Raw genomic sequence first — 25,025 nt, 5'->3', positions numbered from 1 at the left:
CGTCTTCATCATGTGTGTTCTTGTGCTGAGTAAACACACCGTGAAACACACAGGGAAACACACGGTGAAGAAGTTTCCTGACCACTTTATTCATGACAGTATGAAACAATGTCAGGTAAATGCACAAGAAAGTTCACTATTGTCTCTGATAACAACAATAAACAACAACAAACGATACTTGTTCATATGCAGGATGTGCTTTTAAATATTTTTGAAAGAGGCTTAACAATTTCAAATAAATTAATTTAAAATATATTTAAACAGAAATATTACCAGAAGTCACATTCATGTCCATCAGAACAGGATATGATACAATTTGATTATCACTTATGTACTTTATTCTCATAGTATTACGACTCTTTTCCTCATAATATTACGACTTTATTACTGTAATATGACAAATTTTCCCTCATAATATTACTTTGTCTCATAACATGACGACTTTATTATTGTAATATTAAGACATTTAGTCTCATAATATTATTTTTTTCATAATATTACAACTTTGACAACTATGACAAATTTTCCCTCATAATATTACGACTTTCCTATTCAGTTTGACCCTAATACTAATAGTAATACTACTATTGTCTAGACAATAAATAGACAAGAGCATACATTTGTTTTTGAAATAATGATGATTAATTGATTTGGAAAAAATCTATTCATTGACTGAGTAACTGCAAGTTGGTCGATAAGGAAATCGGGAACGCGCGTGAAATGACGAGAATGAGTGAGTCAGTAGTCGGGAGTGGTACTTTCCGAGGCGCCCGTGAAGGCAGCACCAGTCTCCGGGCTCCTGGGTGTGTGTGTGTGTGAGAGTGTGTGTGTCTGTGTGTAGTCACTTCAGCCTCACAGACTGGGAGCGAAAACACCAGAAACCACAGTCCGCGTGCCTGTCAGCGAGTCCCCGTGTTTGAAAACTTCTGCTCTTCCTCCAGCGCAAGGACAGAATGGGAAACTATCCGAGCTAGTTTCGTGAGGAGGACATACATTCAGAGGGGAACTGTGCTAAAACTACCAGGTTAGTTTAGCTCACCCCACACACACACACACACACACACACAGCTGTATTCGCGGTCATGTCAGTTGTTGCTTCATCTTTTAGCCAAGTAGCCTTTGCGAGTCTCAATGTGTTAACTCGTTTTAACATTTTTGAAGTGATACGACTCGGTTGAGTCATTTCGCGGTTACCAGCCCTACAGTGAGCTAGCTTACGTTTCCTATTTGCGTGCCACCGCTTAGCTAGGTAGACTGTCACTGCCCAGTTAGCGAGCTAACCTTAGTAGCTCGTGTTAGCAAAAGGGTTGTGTTTGTGTGTGTGTTGGGAATTGGTGTTCAACATAAGGACATTAAGGTTTATAAGAGACAAGAACGCTGCCTTTGAGTAATGTCAACATCGCACTCGAGTCTTGCCCCTGGTTGGTTGCTGTGAGACTCATGGTTTTTCACTCGGTGTCGTGTTTTTGTGGGTCCAGTTTGAGCATTCGGTCCACACCATCTAAGTCCAGTGAAGGACCAGGAGCACAGTGGACATGCAGACCTTTCTTAAAGGCCGGAGAGTCGGCTACTGGCTCAGCGAGAAGAAGATGAAGAAGCTGAACTTCCAGGCCTTTGCTGATCTGTGCAGGTATGTGGCCAAAATAAGTCAAAATCTAATTTTATTATTCATTTCATTTGATCAAGTTAATCTCAATGTGCGTCACAGCACTAGATACAAACACTATCTAGTCACTTTGTAAGGCACACCTGGTCCACTCATATCTAATCAGCACAATTCACATTCCAGAAGTAGGCATGGAGACATGATCAAATCAACCTGCTGAAGTTCAAATCAAGATAAATACTACATTGGGTACATGTGTGTATATTTTAATGATGCACCTACATTTTAATATGAGGGGAAAAGTAGTGAATCACTCACCCATCCTAATAGATCCAGAGCAGCATACACAACAAACCAATAAATCAAAGTTGTGGTACATCTAATTTCCTCTGGCAGTTTTTTCCACAGAGTGGGACTGTAATGACTGATTGGGTGCACTCTTCAGATTCAGTTGGGATCATGGGTGTATCTAGGAGTCCAGAGTCTAAAGATCTGAGGGTTTGTACACAGTGAGGCAGGCTTACATGTACAGTACAGACCACTGAGCAGTACTTTGTAAAAAAAAAAATTGACTTTAAGCCAGTGAAGACATCGAAGTATTGAAGTAATAATGTTCCGTTTTTCAGTTAGCCAGAACATCAAGAGCAAATCAGCTTGACATGCATTCACACAGTGGGCCTCAGTGATTAAAAATTCATGCCACAGAGAATTAAGAGGTGAGTTGTCAGAGAGTGACAAACAGGACTAATGATCGTCTCTCCTACTCTTACAGGAAATGGCCCTTTTGCAGTTTTGTTGAGCTTTCTCTTTCACGCAAGGTGCCAGTGATTTTTCTGCTCATGTTTGTTAAGGTTATGCTAAAATGACATCCGATAAGAACTTTGGCTGCTCTAATTACTTTATTTTTTGCTGTAATTTAAAGATATTTGATAAATGCCTCAAGTGAAGGTGGCCATTGAAGGCATCAAGCCCTGAGCTTGCCTTCTGTTATGTTTGTAATGTCTCAAGTCGGTGCTTGTTGAGACGTGGTGCGAGGCGGGAATGTGTGTAGGTTGAACTGCTGATAGTGTTTTAAGGTTCTCTGTAACAGAGCAGGCTGTTTAAACAGGTGTTATTATTTCCTGAAGCTCTAAATGTCATGGCAGGTGTGTGACGAATGAAGAATAACAACATTTAAGTGCTCTTATTCTATAGAGTTAATTTGTTAGTTGTTATTGTGAACATGTGATTTCACATATCAGTCTTCTTGTCTCTCGGTGCGAGATGACGCATTTATCAACAACAAAACATACTTTAGAGCCATAACACAAGTTTGTTCAAGGGTGTGTTTTGTATTGCAGAAAAGATTTGTTCTTGCTTTAGCCAGCTTTATGTGTGTGTTTTTATGTTATAGCTCATCCATCTCCATTAGACCAAAACTAACAAAAAGAGGGCAGTGATTTCTGAACAAACTAGACTTCAGGATGAGTGAACTCTCACTCATTTTCTATAGCTGCTGCACAGCTATAATAATAGCTGTCTGTGTGCTATATGAGGGTTTCAGATTGCTTGAAAACTTCTCAGCTTCTCCCTTTAAGGGTAGTCGCAGCAGATCACCTGCCTCTGTCTTGCTTTATCCCTTATGTCCTCCTCTGTTAAACTAACTGCCCTCATGTCCTCCTTCACATCTATGAACCTTCTCTGTGGTCTTCATCTTTTCCTCCTGCCCGGCAGCTCCACCTCACATCCTTTGTCCAGTATACTCACTGTCCATCCTCTGCACATGACCTAACCATCTCAACCTGGCAAGAATACACCCTGATAGGTCAGAAACATGTAGTGTACATGATGGCAATGTTCACCTTTTCCAAGAGAGTTGTTGCCTGATCAGCCCTGCACTGATTACCACGCTGTAATCCACCAATCATGTAATAATCACATCACAAAATAATCCCTTCACTCCCCTCTCCTCCCAGAGCTTCACTGTGTTCAATACAAAAAACTTTAAGAAGAGTTTCAAGAAAGGGTGTGTGTGTGTGTCAGTCAGTAGATTAGGACGATTGGGTTACATTTATAACCTTCAGACAATAACCACAAATACAAGTACATGTCTCAAAGTGGATTACCTTGTCATGCACATGATCATTGCCACATGGCTGCATTTTCACTCACTTCTCTCTTGTCTTTTGTTCTAGGCCTTTTTTGATATATTTCCTCCTTTTCACAAACAAAAAAGGTCATATTTAAGAGGAAGGAAAAGATGGAACTAAGATAAACTCACATTTGGGGCTCCTCTATGTACGTTTTAGAAATCAATTGTTTTGTCTTAAGACACTGGGCTGTGTCAGTCATTTGTAAGATGTCCAACGGCATGCTGTTTGTGAATTGTGCCAAAGCTTATCAAATACTGAGAAAAGGTTTTATTAGGGTCCGGGGTTACAATGTGTGAAGGACCCTGTTGTAACTGAAGAAGTGATTTCTAAGCATGTCACCTCGATGTTTAGTATACTTTTCTGGCTATATGGTCAAAGATTAACCTTGTGCCAGTTGTAATATGCTCTGGACAATGACCGATCATGTTTTCTCTCTGTTGTCATGTGGCATGGAGCTGACACTGCTCCACTGCCATGTCTTGTGCAGCTGGACTCTAAAAAGGTGCCTGCTGATCAGAGCAGCTGGGAGTTTTTGTCCCTTATGTAGCAATTTACAGTTTCCTCATTAAGTAGACTAAACCTGATTTTAGAAAAGTGCAACACCCTTGAAAATGGTCGTCCCTGGGCTACAGTGAGTGACAGGAAAATATTGTCATGGCAAGGCCACTGCTAACTAGGGCAACAGCACTGATTAGATTTCCTTGAGGGACTGTTTGTTATCTTTCACCCAAACGGTATGATTAATGGAGGAACTTGGATACTTTGATTATTTAAACAACTGTTCACATGCAAATAAGTCATTACATTGATTTTTCTTTTTTTGGAAATGTTGGCAACACCAGCCCAAACCAGTAAATCTGCTTCACCTGGTTGGCCTGACTTACTGCTTACATGTTTTAACATAATCACAATAGTATCTATCATTGTTACTGCTTTAAAAGCCTTGGCCACTCCTAGTCAATCAGTGTGATGTAATAAAAAAAAAAAATAGAGAGAGAGAAGTCATGCCATGTCTTGGGTCACACCTCCATGTCCTTGTGTCAAGCTCAGGCTATAGGCTACCTCTGCGCTGGATCGTATGCTTAATCCCCTTTATTCTTCTAGCTGAAAAACATTATAAGCAAGCAGGCGATTACCATGTCTGAGATGGGACGAAACCAAAGGCCTCATTGACACCACATGAAACACTCCAGCTGCAGTATTAAATATCCACATTGTTGTGAAGAGCTGAATGGCTGCACTGCTGTAACCATGGAGCTGTAACCTCAAAAACAACTGCCCACAACACGCTGTGTTGGTGGTAGTGCTGGACTGATTTAGCCCTCATTGTGAATTGCCTTTAACTAGGAGATGGTTGTTTTGTCCATTCAAGTTTTACTTTAGTTTTTTTTTTTTCTTTCTTCCAAAGGACACTTGACAAGCTAGTTTAACCACAAATATGCTAATGCCCTCTGTTCTACTCTCTGTAAGGGTTCTTGTTTTTCTCTCAGTGGAGAAGTTTGTATTGATAAATACAGCATCTGTAACTCTGAAAAGTTTTTTAAATACTGTGGTTTGTGTATACACCTGTTAACAATGTGGTTCTTCAGCTAAACAGCAAAATACACAAGTGGTTCATTATGTTATAATTGTCACCTTTTCTAACAACTGCACATTTGTCTGGGTCTGATGGTTGCCAAGCAACCACTTTTCATCTGAAGATAAAATTTCTTTGCTGTCTTTGAAAAGCACAATGTTCCCAAGAGGGATTTGGTATTTTGGCTGCCTTGCTATGGGACTCATTTATTGGATCATGATGGTATCATTTATTTTTGACATACAGGTTCTGGAAAGTGTGTAAATCAGCAGCCTGTGTCTTTTTCAGGTGTAAATAGAACTATTGAAATTCCACTATTCTCTAAATTGCATTCATTCCACACCAAACAGTGTTAATGCTTTCAGTGACTGGTAATGTCTGCTTATGACCGATCAACGTCACATTAGGTTTGGTCAATTTAATGAGTTTTATTTTTTTTTCTGTTGCAGGAAACGAGGAATAGAAGTTGTTCAGGTAAGTGGACGACAACAAAGTTCTTTTATTGTAGGTTTTATTCAAATTTAGTGTCTTTTGGTAGAGTTCAAAGTCAAACCACACCATTCACAACATGTACATAAATTGTTCACGTTTGTGCAATTAACTACAACAAGATTGCTGCCTCCTACATATCTTATGGAGCCACTTCACAGTCTTGGTCGTGTCATTTATTTTCCAAGCACCATCAGTCACAGTCTACCAGACCAGATTATGGTCACTGTTGAGCTGTGATGCATCATCTTAACACAATACTTCTGCTCCCAGTCCAAGCAGTCCTAGCTCTGTTGAACCTCAAAGCAGTTAACTTGGGTGTGCATGTGTGTGCGCGCCCAGAGACATATTCTCTCGAATCAAAAAAAATGTATGAATGCATGCAGCTACATAACTTGTAATTATCATCATTTGAATGAGTCATGTGAATGGTCTCTCTCGTGAGTGAGCTCCACTTAAATTTGGGTTGGGTGCTCATGCATGTTCAGGTAAATGCAGGCCTCAGGGAGCCTGCTGTCTTTATTGGAAGACGTACAGCATTCTACACTCTGTGAGTAAACACAGCACATACAGCCACATAGAGGAGCTCAGTGCTCAGAAGTACATATCAGTTAAAGTGGTTTCTGCAATTGAAGAGGAAAGTATCCCAGCCTTTTCTCTATTTTAATGCTGTCTCTTGTCTTCAGGGGAGGTTCTTCTTCCCCTCGCTTTGAGGTTATTATTTTCCTCTCCCTCCATTATCAGCGCACTCAGAAAGAGCCCTGTCGTGGGAATGGTCCCAAAGTAAGCACGGCTTTGTTTCCCACTGTACTCTCAGCCTCTCCTGGGAGAGAGAGCAGATCCTCACAGACCATCAACCCATGGACTTTGAACAGTCCTCCAGCCAGACTACCTGTTGTACACAGAGTTCCTTGCATTCACCAGGGCCTTTCTTAGAATTACGCTGGTTGTCACTGCCGGCTGAGGAAAGCTCAGTTTACCCTGACACCCAGAGGTATTTTTCTGTTCACTCTGGTAATTTGGTAGCTTGGGATGCACCCAATGCCAGTCAGTGCCCGTACCGTCATGACTGTATCACAAGCGAACATAATAGTAGCCTTTGTAATGGGTTGGCCTTGTTATCCAAGTCTGTGTACAAAGCTGTCTTCTCCTATTGCACAGTGGATTCTGTGCACAGCAACACTTTCCTACGAGCAGTTATTTGGACTTTATGGTTTAAAAGCTGTGGTCAGTGTATTGTAATTCCTCCTGTATGATCTATAGTTTGTTGTTGGTTTTGTCCAATCATGCGAAATCACACAATCTTCCTCATCGATTTATGTACCGAAGAAGACAAATCATCCATGTCTTAAGTTTATACTGTGACGTGGGATCCTGTAAACAATATTACTTTTCCATTTGTGTTTTTTTGAAGCTTGAAAGATGTGTGGGAGTTTTGCTGTTACATTGATACATTAAGTGTATTTAACCTTATAGCACTTGATTTATCTCTTCCACTGACCTTGACATACCTTAACTTAACCATGGCTATCCAAGGATAAACTAATCCCAGCCTTTTCATCTTGTAGAAATTATATTGCTTATGTTCTTAACATTAAAATAAAGGTTAATGGACGCATTTGTTTTTTGTCAAAAACAATGGAGCTGCAACTAACGATTATTTTTGTAATCGATTAATCTGTCTATTTTCTCGATTAACCGATGAATCGTTTGGCCTATAAAATGTTAAAAAACATTTAACACGATCAGTGTTTGTCAAAGCTGGAAATGACGATGTTCTCTAATGTCTTGTTTTGTCCACAAACCAAAATGATTCAGTTTGAATGATTTCTTTGTTATGTGGAGCAAAGAAATGGAGAAAATATTTACATTTAAGAAGCTAAAACAATCAGAAATCTTGTTTTAATCATGAAAAAAGCTTCAAATCCATTATCAAAATAGTTGGCGATTAATTTAGTAATCGATTAATAATCGATTCATCGGTTCAGCTCTAATACAGAATAATAGTATAGTATAGTATAATCTTGAATGTTAACATTTTGAACATTCTGAAAATGTTTTTCTATTTTCAGATATGTTACTGACCAATTTAATAACCAATTGTTGAGAACATAATTACAAGATTCATTGGCTGTTGGATACAGGGAAATGACATAATCGATAATTAATGCTGACATGCCACTGAGCTGGTATGTTATTTGCTACACGAGGGTGGGTCATTCAGAGGGTTGACAGTGGTTATGTTACTCTGCGTGAACAGATTTTAACTATATCTGGCTGCCCGCAGGAGGACAGAAGGTTCTTTTGTTTGACATCATGTGATTACATGTTTACCCTTTTGTGACGTTTAACTCAAGTCTTTCTTCAACTACAGTTCATTATTACTCCCACCTATCCTCCAGTTTTTCCTCCTCTGATGTCTCTGTTCCCTCCACTAAGTGATTTTTTACCACATTGTACCGAACCTTAAGGCCTGAACTCATGAAAGCCACCCGTGCTATGCTTGGTATATTCACCGGACTTTATCACAGAGTTACAGTAAATAAAATTAACTCGCTACCTCATCAAATGGCGGTTGTTTGAGTGGGGTGTCCAGGGAAAGTTACTTAGTTATCACTTTTATAATGTGGTTAGTCTTTAGGCATCTCTACATATTTCCTCCTTACAATTGTATCTCGCCCACAAATTGAATCTTTGGAAGCTGACAAGCAAGAAATGACCTTTCAAAGGCTTTAACAATCCTCCTATGCACCGTGATTCAGAGACAGCTGGCTATCATTGGGAAATAGCGTTTAGTCACATACGATAAGGGCCAAAAGAAATGCAGCCATGATTGTGTTTATCAATGTATGATCATCAGTACATTTTCTCTGATTAATTTGACAGAACTGACCTCGTTCGTAAGATAAGATGTGTTTGGCGCATGATGATGATGATGATAAATGAGATATGAAGCAGTTTGACTAAGTCGTCTTCACCATTACTCTATCAACTCGGGCTCCTTTTCTCTGTTATGCTTTAAAGCATACATTTTAACTGAGAGATAATGTTCATACTATGAGTTTTATTGCACTCAACTAGTATTATGATGATAAAAGTAGCAAATAGATTGCCTCGCACGCCACCAGTGAACACACATTAGCCTAATTAGCCCCCCGTTTGACTACATGTGGTTTTTGACTGGAGATTCACCTTTGAGTTGATCCAGTCTCATGTTTTTTTCCATAACTCATGTGAGGTGTGGGCAGCAGCCACATGTTATCTTAGAGACATATGTTTCTTTTATACAAGGGTGTCGAGTGCCACACAGTTTACAAGATAAATCATTCATCACCTCTGTCTGCACTGTACACACAGTCATGCACTGGTTTAGTCTGACTACAAAGCAAATCCAGGTGAGACTTTATCTAGCCAACGGCAATATGGATGAACATATAAAGGAAAAGCAGAGCCACATAGACAAAAACAGAGGACCAGTGTTGAAAACTGAAATACACAATGAGCTTTGTCTTCACTGTTTGCTCAAAATCACCATTCTTGTTCTAAGATTTCCCAGGGGTGTAGCTTGGCTCCAGTGTGAAGCTGCATCAAAAGCTGAAACTATATTGGCTCTGACCTGCCCTGTCCCTCCAGGATCCAGCATGTTTTCTGTCGTGTTCATCAGTGTCACGGCCCACTGCTAGCCCTTAGTCCCACAGGGACACGCAAAGACGTCAGCTGACATTTCTGCTTTTAGCATTTAGCAGGACATCAGTGACTTTACTGCTGGGTTTTTGGGTGAGCTCTAAAGCAGGGTCATTGTAGACTCACACGGAGTGGAGAGCCTCCTCCCCTGTGATGCGTCTTTGCCAGTGGGTGTTGACCCCCATGATGTCGAGTCCTGTTTTTGTTGAGGGGCCAGACTGTGGATGGGCCCTCTGTGTTGTGTAAGCAAGAGATTAAAAGCCTTACCTCACCCGAGTACACACAAAGTCCCATCCACCCAGCCCTGTTATGCTGTCATTGCTGGATCGACAGAAAACCAGAGCGACCGGCTCTGTTTTAGTGACTCGCTGTACCTAACACCTCTGCTGGGGACATGTCACCTTTAGCTGCTCTCAGTAGGTAAGTTGCTTTGATGCAGTAATAGTCTGTCCACAGGTGACAACTCATTATAAGTGTTGACTTTCCAACATAATGCTCTTATGATCATACAGCACGTATGTGTTTAATGCCATATGCTCACGTGTGTGTGTGTGTGTGTACGTGTGTGTGAGCACATGCTCAAACACAAAGCTCCCCATAAACCAGCTGGACTGCTCAGACCTCTATTCAATCCAAGATGGTGTCCTTCTAGTTTTTGCAAATAAGGTTTGAGTTTTACCAGTTGTTGTAATGCTGCAGTCCTCCTGAAATAACATTAGGATTATCCCAAACTGTTGCAATTTCCATGATGTTCAGCAGGATTAAGCAGCTTTTGAAGTTATTATTTTACATTTTGACAGTTAGTTTAAAGACTGAAAAACATTATCAAAGTCTCTCTCATTTTCCTGTGATTGAAAATATCAAGCAACTAACTGTGCTTGCACTGCAAACATTATGCATTATGCATTAGCCTGTATGTTGAAATTTTGTTAAATATGCGATTAAAGAATACTTTTGCCATTTTAAGCTCTACTTTTACAAAAATATGTTGAAATTGAGTTGCATTTTCCTTGAGTTACATATACCTAGACACTGAACATTTTAGGCCTCTTTGACATTTATACATTTTTGCAGCTCGTGTTGGCATGTGACTTTTGTGGGATCTGCTGCAACAAGCAAAAGAAATAGAGCATGGAGGAGAATGAAATCCAACTGCTTTAACATAGGCAAGGGAAAAAAATGCTGCATTCATGTAGCATCATGAACTCTGAAGAGAATAGAGCTTTAACAGTAGACATTGTGTGAACCCGCTAAACATTATTGGGGCTAAACTAAAGGGTTTTTTGTCTCTTTAGTACACATATATGTAGAGACTAAATCCAAATCAACTTACCTTAAATAGGTAAACCGTTCTGTGTAAGTGACATTTTGGGGCAGGGCCAGGTATACTCTAATTAGTCATCTATCTCTCAGACATCCCATAATCATTAACTCGAATGTGGTGGCTCTGACTGCGGCCAACCCTAAACCAACTGAAACTCTGTACAGTTTTACAGTTCTTATATTGATCCACGCCCATTTGAGTGAAGTGTATTGCGTAATGTACGAGCAGCACAAAGACAGTGGGTTTCCTACTGGCTCTGGCTTATTTGAACAGGTGTTGTTGGTGGTGAATGCTGTCTTTTGTCTGGCATGATCCACCTGATCATGCCAGACACTGAAATAACAATTCTCAGTAAAGTGTTAATGTCTGTGCACTGATTTTATTCTCTTAAAATCAGTCTATTCTTTTAATTTTACCCATGAAGTGGTGCACTGTTGAATTGTCAGTGTGATAAACTTATACATTTTTTAGCTAGAGATTTATGATTAGTTTATCTCAAACTATATGTTTCACTACCTCTTTGCCTCATACTCAAGTATAACTTGAAAATTGTCTCTTACACACAATCCTTACTTAAACCCTCGTCTTACCATCTGGTTGTCGCTGTCTCTTTTAATGTTCTCACTTGTATTTGTGTGAGCACAAACGCTGACCCACATAAGTGGTTCTACACTTGGAGAGCTGGCTGGGCGACTTGTAAACTTCGAGGCCAGTGCAGTCAGACTTAGGCTGTGGTGAACTTCAAATGACTACTAATGTTATGTTTTCCCAGAGGCTGTTGAATACGCTTAGTCAGAGGTCAGGCCTTTGAGAGATTGTTTGTAACCTGCAATAAAAGAGGTGACACTAGAAATAAATTATTATGGTGTAATTCAAAAGAAATGCAACAGTGCACTCTAATTGTGCCAAATTGTTGCAATTGTTTTTGTGCTCGCATGACAACAAAAGAGCAGGAAAGAAATGTTTCTTTGAGCAGAAATATTATTAGATGGAGAAAATTCTATTTTGTATGGACAGACTGTTATATAAATGTTTAGGGCACTGGCAGATTAATGTCGTCCTAAAATTATTAAATCTGTCTTCAGAAAATAACACTGGAAAAATAAAGAAATATCAAATTTTTTGAGGACACTTCTCATAATCCTCACTGCACGGTGCATGTATGAGTTCCATCCATCATTTAGCAGGGCGATACCTTAGGTAAATGTTTTTATCTTGCAAATAAGATTACTGATGGGAATAAACAGTTGGTAAAACAGTAACAATCCACCCAAAGGTCACATGTTAAAATAGAAAGCGTTTGTCTTTGTTAACAGAATACAAATAGGGTATAGATGGATAGATGGACAAAAAGTGATGATCACAATAGTTTGACTGCTGACATAGTGATTTATGTAATTGTTAATGAAAGATCAGGGAATCAGATTTATGTTGAGTGTTTTCACTTTTCTATGACATTGATGAATCACAGCAGGTCTCGACATTGTTACTAAAAGCAGTGCACTCTGTTTGAAATCGTCACCTCTTAGAAATAAATGTTTTTCATGGATGATTGCTTAAGGTCTAACATTAATAAATGTAGTAAATCAATGCTTGAGTGTACAAAGGAACCTGTTTGCACTATAATTCTTGACCCATGGTTGTTCTCCTCTCTCCTTAGCTTGACCTCAGCCAGCCTCTGGAGGAGCAGGGTCCTTTGGATGTCATCATCCACAAACTGACTGACCTCATCCTTGAGGCTGACCAGAATGATTCACAGGCCGTGCTGCTCGTGCAAAGAGTACAGGTATGCGCCGTTCGTCTGCCATTGTATCTCCTGCATATTCAAACATAGACAAGGGAATGTGATCACAACGTTTATGTTGACTATCCTCTAGCGCACACACGACCACTTGATAAATGTTTTTTTTGTCATTCTTTGCGTTTTTAATCTTTGAATATTGAAGTTTCCTTTTGACCTGTTGAACAGTTGGTGCAAAACTGATAGATGTATCTTTGTGTTGACCTTATTTTATCACACAATTGGTTTAATCTTGGCCTTCATCGATAAATGAATTTTATCTTCGTTTGTCGTGTAAAATGATGTTGCATATGATCGGTTATTGAATTGTTTATTATTCACTGACTAACTCGAGACAGATTTTTTATATTGTGAGTACATATTGTAGTTCCATGGTTAAAAATAAAGAAAACCATTTTTAGGTCACTATTGACTTATAATACTTTACAGCCCCGTGTTGCATAATATACAAACCACAGTCAGCATACTGTACATGAGATGTGACCCCGAGTAAGATCTTTAGATTCAACATTAAAATCAATACAAATACATGTAGAAACTAATGGATGGTCATTGTTTTTAGCATAGCAACTTTAATGCTCTAAGCGTAAACAGTGATGTAGTTCTATGTCTATAGACATGCATATCTCAGTACAAGGAATCAGACAATGTGTTCAAACAATTGAACTGACCAGACCATGCCATACTATATTTGATCATGTGAAAACATGAGAGCTGTCACTGCAACTTCTCACATGGTCAGCAGGTCAGAGCTCCAAAAGTGGTACTGTGAGCACACTTCACAAAAGTGTTGTCTTTTTGTTAATCTGGCAGCACTATGGATGGTGTGAAAACAATTTCACGCCACCATCTCACTCTCTCTCTATTTAAATGACTCGGAGAAACTGCAATCGTGGTCAGCATCACTCAATCCTGTCGACATGTTTCTAACTGCTCTATTAGCAAGGACAAACAGGATGTCGACGTGAAGCAATCACTTATACAGAAGAACTTTTGTCAATATTAACACATGGCTGCGTACTGCACACACTTTAAAGGTAAACCTCGCTCATTTTAAAACAAATGTGCACACCTCTTTTTTTTAAAGCAACGTAACTTTACCCAGGTAAACTCGCTGGGTAAAGTGCAGAGGTTCGGCTCTTCTTTTTCTGTCCGTAGAATGATTTAAGTTGGATTATTTACGAGCTGTGGCTCAGTCCTGTCTGTACCACTTCAGTCATGGCTACTTACCCAAACACAGCTGTCATCTGTCGTAACATTTCCGATAGAAAATGTAAGTGGTGGCTTTCTAATATCACATAGCTGTGATCACAAATAACCTTTTGTGTGGAGGAGGGAGAGTGCCTTCCTCTCCAAAATAGTTTTATATTTAAAACAAAATGTCAAGCTGGAATGCACTCTGGATGATTCAGTGACCCGAGATGTGAGCCATGCGCACAACAGACATGAGATACACTTGAATATTGGAATAGTGATAGATAATTAGTCTCTGATAGAAAATTATCTCTGATGAAGGTGGATATTTAAGGAAGTTAATTAAGTTGAAGACCTTTGTATCCCTTTTATAAAGAGTTAATAGAAGTAAATTTTACCTTGCTGCTAAAGAAGTCGACATATTTCAGATTCAGACCGATGTGGTGTCTCAATCTTCTGGTTGTGCTTCGTGTAAGTGATAAAATGTATTTCACACTTGCCCGTTACTTGTGTCATCACAGTCAACACATTATAACCTCTACAGACCATATTTATTGAGAAAACACATTTCCTTATGAAAGCGGATATGCTCTGAAAAATGAGCAGATTTTGTATCGCCTTAACACTCACATTAACCTACGTCTGGCTCTTCTCCTCGCTTCAAACCTGCTCGTCTGTCTGTCCGTACTTAACTGAACTTCCTTTGAGATATAGAAAGCAGGTGATGGTCCTTATCAGCGGTGTGTTCCTCTAAACTCCTGGAAGATTAGTTTGGATTTATTTTTTGGCGACAGCCTGTTTGACTTGTATAACAGCTCAGCTCGCTTTGATCAGCTTTGTCCATTAGATCCTGGCAAATCCAAAAGATGGGTTCTTCTTGTCAAGGCAAGGCATTTGTTTACATGCTGCGTGTGCATCAGTCGGTGTACTATAACCCGGGTCAAGTCACAAATGGGCATTTTAATGTGTGTTTAGTTCCATGCAAACATCAATTGACAGTGAAACATAAAAGGAGTAAAATAGGGTGAATTTATTTAATTTAATTTTTATGTAAAATACTGTATAGACATTTAATAAACAGATGTATAACAAGTAGAATAGTATATGTATATCGATAGGACAGTCAACACACCACATAGGGTATTGAAGCCATCTAAGGTGGACTTGTTTTCCTCCACATCAACTCAAAATAAAACTCAATGGTTGGATTATATAAATAGTTATCAGTGGTCACAGTTCAACAAAAGTTTATGAAGAACCGTTAATGGTGAGTCAGAGTTTCTGTTATCCTCATACGTGCTCGTACGTAATAACTCTTGAGGTGTGTGTTCATCATGGGGCTAATAGTTACTTCCTCCTGGATGTAATGATAACTTTTGTTATGATGGAGTTACTCCATCACTGACAGCAGGCAGCATGCATGCGCACGTGCACACACACACACGCAGATACTTTTCCACTCTCCCTCTCTTCCTACTTTCCCGTAAATTATGGGACAAGTCAGAATAGCTTTGGCTTACTCTTACTGTCTCTGGCTCCAACAGAGAATACAGTATTCATGTCAGGTTCAGGATAGGTTTGGACAAAAAATTTGGGTCAGGTTGGGTCATTCTCTCATGCTCGGTTTGTAGTAGAGCCCCACTCTACTGCACACACTAAAAGGTGTATAACTAATGTCTATTTCCATTATCATGCCCAATGCTCAATAATTATTCAGTGTTTTCTTATACAGCCTTTGGATTAATTAATGTTTCAGTCCTCCACACAAACACACACACACACACAGGATTTACTGCTGCTTGCATTGTAAGGTTTGTTTATCTGTCAACTGAATCATGTTCCTTGATGCTCCGGAGCAGATGTTTCATTTTGTGCACCGTGTTGATATTGTGATTAATATCCTTGAATTTATGTGCCAAAAGTGATGTCTACATTTCCATTTTTTCCACCTGTTTTTCATCTCAAGTTTGGCTCGTGTAACATAAACGAACAAGCCATGTGGACACAATAACTTTAAATGATTTAAATGCCTGCGTCTTTGTTTTTCAGGACTATATTGATGCCCACCCTGAGACCATCGTTCTTGACCCCCTACCAGCGATCCGAACTCTGCTGGACCGCTGCAAGTCCTATCAGCTCATCCACAGGATAGAGGGCTGTATGCAAGGTAAGACATTTACAGAACATGGGTCAGTAAGATTTCTGCAAGAGAATCATTTATATAAACAAATTTGGTTAAATCTCAACCACAAATTCAAATCAAATCAATCACAATGAATCAGTGCTGAGGGAGTTACAAAATAGGAAGGAGGAAACTGTGTTCCGTATCTTTATTGTTAGCATTGATTTCCTTGGAAATAACCAGTTTAAATACGTGTCCCTTTTGAGTCATCATTATGTCATAACCAAGAACATTAATAATTAATTCTGCTGTGTAATTTTGACCGAGCCCTATCTCTATCAGTAGAACCATGGGTTCCTATCAGGTAAACATTATTAGTCTCTCGCTCTCTCTCTCTCTCTCTTCCCCTCTCTCTCTTCCCCTTCCAGTCCTTATTGGTATATAAAAGCAGAATTTGTTTGAAATAATAAAATAATAAATTGTAAGAAAAAAACCTTATTTCCATAGAGACAGCCTTCTACATTACTTAATGTTATTAAGAGCAGTTGTGGTAACCGGAGGATCTCTGTCTTTCTTCTTCACCTCAAGAGAAGACACATGGGTAAAATATGAGCGTCTCTCAATTGAATTACGTTAGTTGATGCTTCTGAGCAGATGTTTAATCCTTGCCAGCAAAGCACTATGCTTATAATCATAATTCAAGTGAGACAGCTGATCTCTCTGTCTCATATCTACCTGTTGTAACCCAATATGAACCAGGATTTGTGTATTTTGTCAGCATTGGATCAGAACTGTCTGTTCCGTTTCCCTTCCATTGAATCGGTAATACAAATTAGCCAACATTGTCGTTTGGCTCCAGGCTGAGAAATGCAGTGACGACAGGAGCACATTTTCTGCCCACACACTGTAAACATACCTGTGACTCATCCACGTTTCCTTTTTCCCCCTTACATGGCAGGGAATGTAAACCTTTTAAGCAATACTTAACTGAGTGTCTATGACTGTGTGTGGGGTGTCAGAGCAATGGATCAGAGGAGTGTCGGCCTGTAGGCAGTGTCAATGGCTTCTTAAAATAGGACCACAAAAAGACATCTTTTTGTCCAAACAGGCACGGTTGCTGTTACGCCACAAAGAGCATAAGCTGCGTTTCTCTGTGTCATTAAGTGTATTTGGTTTGAAGACGAGGACGGCTCATTTACTGCATTTATTGGAAGCTTTTTTTTCTCCCCACTCTTCTTCCATTAATGCAAGTGCACTTAGCCCTGCATACCAAACCTCCTTGACAATTGCAGTCAGTTTAGACACACGCGTATAGTGTAAGCCATTATAATCCTTCACCATGCCACCATGATTATGGGAAAAACACTATGTAGCCAAGGGTGAATGTTGTTTCTTCTGTCAGCGTTACAGTCAGAATAAAATTGAGGATAGTGTGACAATGTGGCATCTAAGTCTACCTTGCTTTCTTAGGCACAGGCACTTCCTCCTCCTTATCAGCAGAGGCCATGCAGTCCTGGAGCAGCTGCTAAGGCAACCTAGTACTAAAAGGCCACAGCCTGCCATGCCTCACAGTCTCCATGGCTCAGAATGTGCTCAATAGGAGGAAGCACTCGAGGTGTGCTGGTGCTTTCGGTGATGAAATAAATGTTATTTTATCAGTTGAGTGGTTCCTCAGTGTCACTCGGCCTCAGCCACGTTACCCTTTGTTCTTCTGCAATTAATTGTAAAAATTCTAAACTGGATCACAAGAATTAGGTCATGTTAATGTTTTCTTTAATATAAAATAGCCAGACAAGGGCCACAAGACCACTAATGGGTCAGTGTCACTTCTTCATAGCTTTTTAGGGCTGCGATGTTTTCCCACTTGGTTTTGTGCGTCTTATGTGAGCAAGATCAAGGTACATGTTGCTGAGTGGACTAGAGCTGCAACTAACGATTATTTTCGTAATCAATTAATCTGTAAATGTTTTTCTCAATTAGTCGTTTGGCCTATAAAATGTTAAAAAACGTTGATCAGTGTTTGTCAAACCTGGAAATGATGATGTTCTCGATTGTCTTGTTTTTTCCACAAACCAAAATGATATTATTATACAGAATTCTCAATGCAAACACATTCCGCAAGATCAAACTGAAACTCTCCTGCATTATGGTGATGACAAGTAGTTTACTAACAGTAATCCACACCTCTATAACAACCAGCAGAGCAAATGTCCCATTTATCAAAGTGATCAGATTTGTAAGACCCAAACCGGTCCATTGTGCCAAGTGTCAGACAGGATTGCCCAGTTTGGAGAAGTGATTTTGGAAGAGATGATGGAGGGAATTATCATTGTGAGGAAATAATCAAAAATGTATTTCCAAAATAAACAACTCCGTAATTGTAATTGGAGAGTAAAGCCTTTTAGAGCACGATATTGAGAATTGCATTCCTCTCAGGGCATAGCTGTGCTTTGGAGTTCAATTTAAAATATTGAAAATCCTGCAGACTTGCCTCGGAGGGATGCAGGAAGAGCAATGAGAGAGGATGCTGGGGTTTCTAGGAAACGAGCTCTAAATAGCAACAGTCGAGTCCAGCCTTCCACCTAAACATCACAGCATTGTACGGAGCTTAAGGCAACTTGGCTGTGTGTTGCACTTAATGCAGAGAGAAAGGCCTTTGGTGTTACAACATGCCTGGTGAGGCCTCTCTCTCAGGCACAGAAGTCATTGGAGTTAATGCATTTGCATAGTTATGATGACATACCAAGGACAGATGGTTGGATACAGCAAATGATCCAGTGAGTTAAGAGAAGAAGAGAAAGAGAAAAACAGTGTAACTGGATAATGGCATTTAAAAAGCATTTCATCGCCGAGTCCCATAAACATTGCCCTCGGCACCGCTGGGTCTGCAAGCATGCAGTGTTTAGACAGAGCTAGAGATTCATCCTCCTTACACTTCCCTCCACCCTGCTAATCCATGAAGCATATACTAAAACCAAGCATGCACAAGATCACAAACTTTGCCACACCATTCTCCATCTCTTTATTATAAACTTGGAGCTTGAAATGTTTTCTGCTTGACATGGTTTGGGTATTTTGGTGGCTTTTGTTTTTGACAAAAACTAGTGCCGTCAGTCTTTGGGAACTCAGTGACGTAATGTTTTCCCTTCCAGACTCTTTTCTGAAGGATATTATGCGGCTATTATTGGCCTAATAAAATAACATCAGCATGATGAACGTAGTTGTAGCCCTGAGATGATTGAAGGCTTACCACTCCCAAAAATGGCTATTCCGGTGTTTACTCTACAAGCAAAGGTTACACAGTACAGCCCAAGCGTCTGTCTGTAAAAGTGAGGAGTGTTCTGTCTGTCACCTAAGTGCAAAAAGCCAGAAAAATTCACACCACGTTAGATGTGTTTTGTTCTGCTTCGGTGGTGCAGAGAAAGTTTTTTTCTAGAAGGGAAAACGTTTTGTACTCAAAGCTGGTCAAAGCTCATGTTCTGCTGCTGTGGAGCAATCCTGCATGATGATATGGATATGGGAACACTATGAGACGGTTAATAAATACATAAAGATAGTAGATGGACTAGAGTATGTGGGTTAAGTGGATTAAAAACTATTGCATCAAACAATCAATGAAATGATGAAATCGAGCCTCATAGATGATAAGAAATAGAGACAGTGTATTAGATACTTTATCCTGCAAATAAATGTCTTATAAAAACATTTATGATCTTGCTGACTCTTCGTGATAGTTGTCTTGTTGGATTTGTTTTAAGTTATTTTGCTATTTTCTCATTATATCCGAGTCCTGACTGTGTTGAATGTATTTTCATTTATAAAGCAGGTTATTTGTCGATAATAGAAAGCACTTGATTTCTACACCCCAGTGTCCAGCAGACACCTCAAAACAACACATAATAATGACATGATACAGTCTAATTCCAGTATGACAACATGCTTTGTTTGTTTGTGTGAGTTTTACTGGAACCTGGTTTGCCTTGTGCTTTGCCCCCCCCAAAAAAAGTAATTGTGTGAGTCTGTGTCTGCTGCATTATGTGGCTGTTGTGGGAGCAGTTGAAGTCTGTGGGGCCCCATGCACACCCAGCGTTTAGCACTCAGCACTGGAGCTAATGTCGGCAAATTAGAATTTCCTGACCTCAGCACTAGCGGGGAGCAGAGAGCGCTGCCACTGCTGAGGCCCAGAGCAACAAAGACCGGCATGTTTCTATTGTGTTTTTGTCATTAGCAGTTTGCCAGCTTTTGGTTTGGCTGCCTCGCTGATTTCCTGTGGTGATATCTCCAAGCTGCTCCCGTATCACCCCCCGGGTTCTATTGTACAGGGGAAATTACAGAAGGCAGCACATTAATTTAGATGCGTCCTGAGCCCCTGATATGGTGAAATATGACAGAGCTGCAGGATGTTTTGTTATTTTCAGTCTTATCGGAACTGACTGAGCTGCCACTGCAGGATGTGATGTAAAAAGGCACTGTAGACAAATATGACGAGAAACATGGTGGAGAATTAATGTTCAGGGAGTGCATCAGTTGCAGTTTAGCCTGCTATTGCAACTTGTGTCTGACTCCTACACCTTCTTTTTCCCTAACAACATTATTTATCGATGGCTACATTACTGTTCAAAAGTTTGGGGTCACTGAGAAATGTCCTTATTTTTGAAGGAAAAGCACTTTTTTTCAATGAATATAACATTAAATGAATCATAAATACACTCTATACATTGTTAATGTGGTAAACGACTATTCTAGCTCCAAACGTCAGGTTTTTAATGGAATATGTACATAGGTGTATAGAGGCCCATTTCTCTCCAGTGTTCTAATGGTTCATTGTGTTTGCTAATCGCGTTAGAAGGCTATTGGATGATTAGAAAACCCTTGGCAAAATGATTATTCTCAATAAAATAATTATTTCTTATCTTGTCAATGTCTTTACTATATTTTCTATTCATTTTGCAACTCTTTTGATGAATAAAAGTGTGGCTTTTAATGGAAAACACACAAAAACTGTATCGGTTACCCCAAACTTTTGAACCGTAGTGTATTTGGACATGAAGACGTGACGCTCGAGCTTTCATGGACATTATAAAGCAACATAAACTTGAAACATGCACTGCAGTGAAACCAGGCGATCTGTTTTTGTTTTGAACAAGGTCGTGCTCGACACTTTTTCTCTGTCATTGTTCTTACTGTTAAAGTTTTCAAGACGTCGCTCCATCGCAACTAACCAATCAATCAATCCCTTTTTTTTTGTTCCTTTACTTTTTGATTTTATTAGACAACAGGATTTGCTCTCCTCCATTCATGGTCCTGAACACCGAGTGCAGCCCAGATGTGCTGGAACAGATCAGGAGACAAGGACTCACATTCCCCTTCAGTAAGTATTCTTTCATAATAGATTGACCTTTAGATGAACTTACAGATTGTTAGGCGTTTTTTAAACACGTAGACCAAACTACTCATTTTAGTTTTTTACACACTAAAGATTGATGTCACTTTTAAAGGTACAGTGTGTAGGAATTTGTGAATTTCTCATGGTGAGACTGCAGATTGTAACAAAGGACCTTCACATACCAGAACGGATGTTGTTCTTTTACATTTGTGTGGTCGGCTTCTGCTTTAAAATGCCACAGGCAATGTCACTGGGTTAGTATCAGTCAAAGAAGTGGATAGAGATATTTTTACCCTGCCTTTTTTCACTTTTTCCATTTCATTGGTGCTTTACAGTATTGCATCAAGTTTGACCACCTTGTTAATACTTTGTTTGTTTTCCCACACCTTAATTTCTTCCTCAGTTTGCAAAACACGGGTGGCTCATGGCACCAACTCCCACGAGGTAAGAGGCCACAGGTCACTCACACCCTCCAGTTTACTTTGTGTAAGCAGTAACACTCCTGTCAGGATTGTCGTTTAACTCCAGTTCAAACAACAAAACCAGATAATGTGCTGCAGGAACTTGTGTGTCAGCTGAAGTCAATACCTGTCAGTCCTGCCGCATAGTCTTCATTCCTCCAGACTCATGCAGAGTCGAATGAAGTTAGGTTTTAACTAGCCTTGTGTCCCAGAATGAAGTTATGTGTCTTCTTGTCCACAGATGGCTATCATCTTCAGCGAAGAGGACCTGAAGGACGTGAAGCCTCCATGTGTGATCCAGAGCTTCATCAACCACAACGCAGTGCTCTACAAGGTGTTTGTGGTGGGAGACTCCTACACTGTGGTGGAGAGACCTTCGCTGAAGAACTTCCCTGCTGGACCAGCAGGTGAGGAGACAGACAGAGTGGCAGAGAGGAAGACGGGTAGGGAAGGACTGCCAACAGCCACATAGACTGGTCTGTGGCAAGGCTTCTCCAAATAACCCAATAAAATATCTAATAAAATCACTTTATAGTCCCTGTGATGGGACTTATTCACCCTTGTAAGAGGTGCAGCAAACTGCTTTTGAGGTTTGTCCTGTAGGTGTACGCTGTTGGAAAAAAACACGAGGTGTGCTCTTTTTCTCCATAAACATGTCAAGAGACTTAACCCGTGATGTGGCATTAAATACGAGCTCTCTCTCGCACACAGATGGCTCAGGTATTTACATGTGATCGACTAAATGTTCTCATGCAAAGCAGTCTTGCCACCAGTGCAGTTGTCTGCTTTGTTTATAGTGTGGAATTCTGAGTGGTACAACAGAGCGGCTCGGCCCGCGTCGAACACGCAAAGCGACATCTGTACAGAGTCTGAACTTTAGCGTTGTCCTGTTGTCCAGAGAGTTGAGGAAAATGCTGGATGAGTGAGTGAGCTATGTCGATTCTCCTCATGCACCTATCAGCGTTAAAACTGGCATTGTGTTCCTCCAGCCTCCATCTGTCTAACTTCATTAGCATGACCCTGTGCTAGCTGGGGGGCATATTTATTTGGACAGCGATGGAATTTACTTGTTCCCTCATACCCCCAGCCCCTCGTGTCTCCCTATTACACGCTCCAATGTTAATCATTGCAATGATAACAAAGAAAAACATGAAGCAGACCATCATGTCACATTTATCACTTATTCAAATAAATGCAGTCGCCTGTTACTTTACACTTTAACTTTATAACAAAAGACAATCATTTAGGTCTGGTGTCGCCATGTAACCTACGGAGCTTTGCTGCCACCTACTGCCTCGAATGGGAAACACTAATAGATGCTTGTTTAAGGAAATCATGTGTTCTAAAATATTGTTCTTTCTCTTTCTTTTCAGACAGGAAAGCCATTTTCTTCAACAGCCACAACGTGTCCAAGCCAGAGTCCTCCTCAGACTTGAATTCTGTACGTACAAAACGACTCCGACTTCACGATCTCACAGCAAGTTTGGTTTGCTGATTCAAATTTTCTGTTTCCTTCTCAGAGAGAGAACGTGGAGGGAGTGTCTCAGCCGCCCAGTGACGATGTCATCAGGGAGCTGTCCAGGTCTTTGCGGGAGGCACTGGGCGTGTCACTGTTTGGCATCGATGTCATCATCAATAACCAGACAGGCCAGCACGCCGTCATTGACGTCAATGCATTCCCAGGTATGTGCAGGTGCAGCCTCTCCTCCACAGAGCCGGGTTATTATAGAGTTCATATTTCCTGCTCATCAGGTGGAACATAAGCTCTAGTTTTGACGACAAACTTGTCTGTGGTGACGTGTTTCTCAGGTGACTTCAGGTCCTTTTTTATTTCCTGCTCTCTGAAAACAGAGATATGGTGATGTCATTTTCTTTTGTGCAGCCAGCTGTGTTTGCTCTGTGATCATGACCCAGTTCCACTCTGAGCGTCACACCTGCCTCTGGTCTTAGTATGTGTGTTAACACACCTAAGACCTAAGGCCTGATTTTATGCTGTAGAGAGGGATAGATTTTTTTAAAAATGGTTGAATGAGGTTTGATTTTTTTAACCTCAAACATGCCTGGAGCTAACTCAAGACATGGAGGCTCAAACTCACTGAAAACATGGCTGCCAGAAGGGACACATAGTAAAATGCCCTCCTTATTAAGTGTCATTAAATAGTGTCATCATTAAATAGCAGAGGTGGGAGGAGTACTGAAATGTTCTACTCCAGTAAAAGTACTGGTCTAAATGTGTACTCAAGCTAAAGTAAAAAGTAGCTTGTTTAAAATATACAAGTAAAAGAGTAAAAGTTACTGAGTTACTTTTTAACAAGGTTGTGGTTCTTTCTTGTGTTGTGAAAAAAGGACAAGGGGACACAAACCTAGCATGAATTGTTTTTAATTAAAAGGCAAACCTTTACAAACTAAAGTGCTGAGAAAATAAAACATGTCAACACATCATGTATCAGTCCAAACGGGTCAAAGGTCACAGAATTAGCGCCAAATCACCTGTCCAAAAAGGAAAATTACACATTTTAAAAATACTTTAAAAAGTAAAAATACAAAAAAAAAAACCCTCCTCAATAACAGTAATTCAAGTCATTACTTTCCACCTTTTCCACACATTGTCTATTCAGTGTATAGCAGCTGCAGCACAATCCTCACAGTTTGTCTAAAACATACATGTATCCAGGTTATGAGGGCGTTCCGGAGTTTTTCAATGACCTCCTGAACCACATCAGCAGCGTGCTCCAGAGCCACAACCCCGACTTCACCTCCGCCAGCGAGCAGCCCAAAGCTCTGCCCGCGAACACCACGGTACCCCACAGCGCCATCCCGTCGGCCCCCGGCTGCTGCGGCATGCTGGGCAAAGACGCCGGCGGCAGCCCCTGGATTGTAGAGGGTGACGGCGGCCTGAAGGGCCCGCGTCAGAGACTGGGCTGCAACTCGGCAATGTCCCCCAACTTCCAGCAGCACTGTGTCTCCACGATAGCTACCAAGGCTTCCTCCCAGTGACTGTTCCCCTCACTCCATTTAATGCCCGAACAAAGGAGCGGACGACAGTGGTGACAATATTAATGAATAATAATCATAATAATTATGATGTTAATGACGATAATATATCTAATCAACAAAACCTTTTCCTATATAGTTATTGAAAATGGTGGTGATTGGCTGTAAACCTCTTTTTTTTCTCTCTATCTCTCCCTCTGCCTTTTTGTATTTTTTGGTTTTGTCTAATGAGACTTAACAGTACTGTAATGTGAAC

General features: G+C 40.3%; 1 protein-coding gene across 1 annotated transcript; it reads left to right on the top strand.

Moving 5' to 3' along the window:
- The first annotated feature begins 917 nt into the window (after positions 1–917).
- On the top strand, positions 918–24,804 carry LOC310944206 (inositol-tetrakisphosphate 1-kinase-like). Its single transcript, XM_083909914.1, has 11 exons — positions 918–1,024; positions 1,479–1,630; positions 5,764–5,788; positions 12,472–12,597; positions 15,856–15,973; positions 21,201–21,299; positions 21,718–21,758; positions 22,017–22,182; positions 23,149–23,216; positions 23,296–23,458; positions 24,450–24,804. The coding sequence occupies exons 2-11, from the start codon at positions 1,536–1,538 to the stop codon at positions 24,770–24,772; spliced, it is 1,224 nt and encodes a 407-aa protein (XP_083766040.1). The 5' UTR covers positions 918–1,024; positions 1,479–1,535; the 3' UTR covers positions 24,773–24,804.
- Positions 24,805–25,025: the final 221 nt, after the last annotated feature.

The sequence above is a fragment of the Microchirus variegatus genome (genome assembly GCF_963457635.1).
Source record: "Microchirus variegatus genome assembly, chromosome: 2".
NCBI classification, from domain to species: Eukaryota; Metazoa; Chordata; class Actinopteri; order Pleuronectiformes; family Soleidae; genus Microchirus; species Microchirus variegatus.
This window is presented reverse-complemented; position numbering and strand designations above follow the sequence as displayed.

Excerpts from the sequence above, each read along its gene's own strand:
- LOC310944206 (XM_083909914.1), top strand. The coding sequence starts at position 1,536 with ATGCAGACCTTTCTTAAAGGCCGGAGAGTCGGCTACTGGCTCAGCGAG. Across the intron at positions 21,759-22,016 it reads ATGGCACCAACTCCCACGAG|ATGGCTATCATCTTCAGCGA; the intron begins GTAAGAGGCCAC and ends TCTTGTCCACAG. Across the intron at positions 23,459-24,449 it reads TGACGTCAATGCATTCCCAG|GTTATGAGGGCGTTCCGGAG; the intron begins GTATGTGCAGGT and ends ACATGTATCCAG.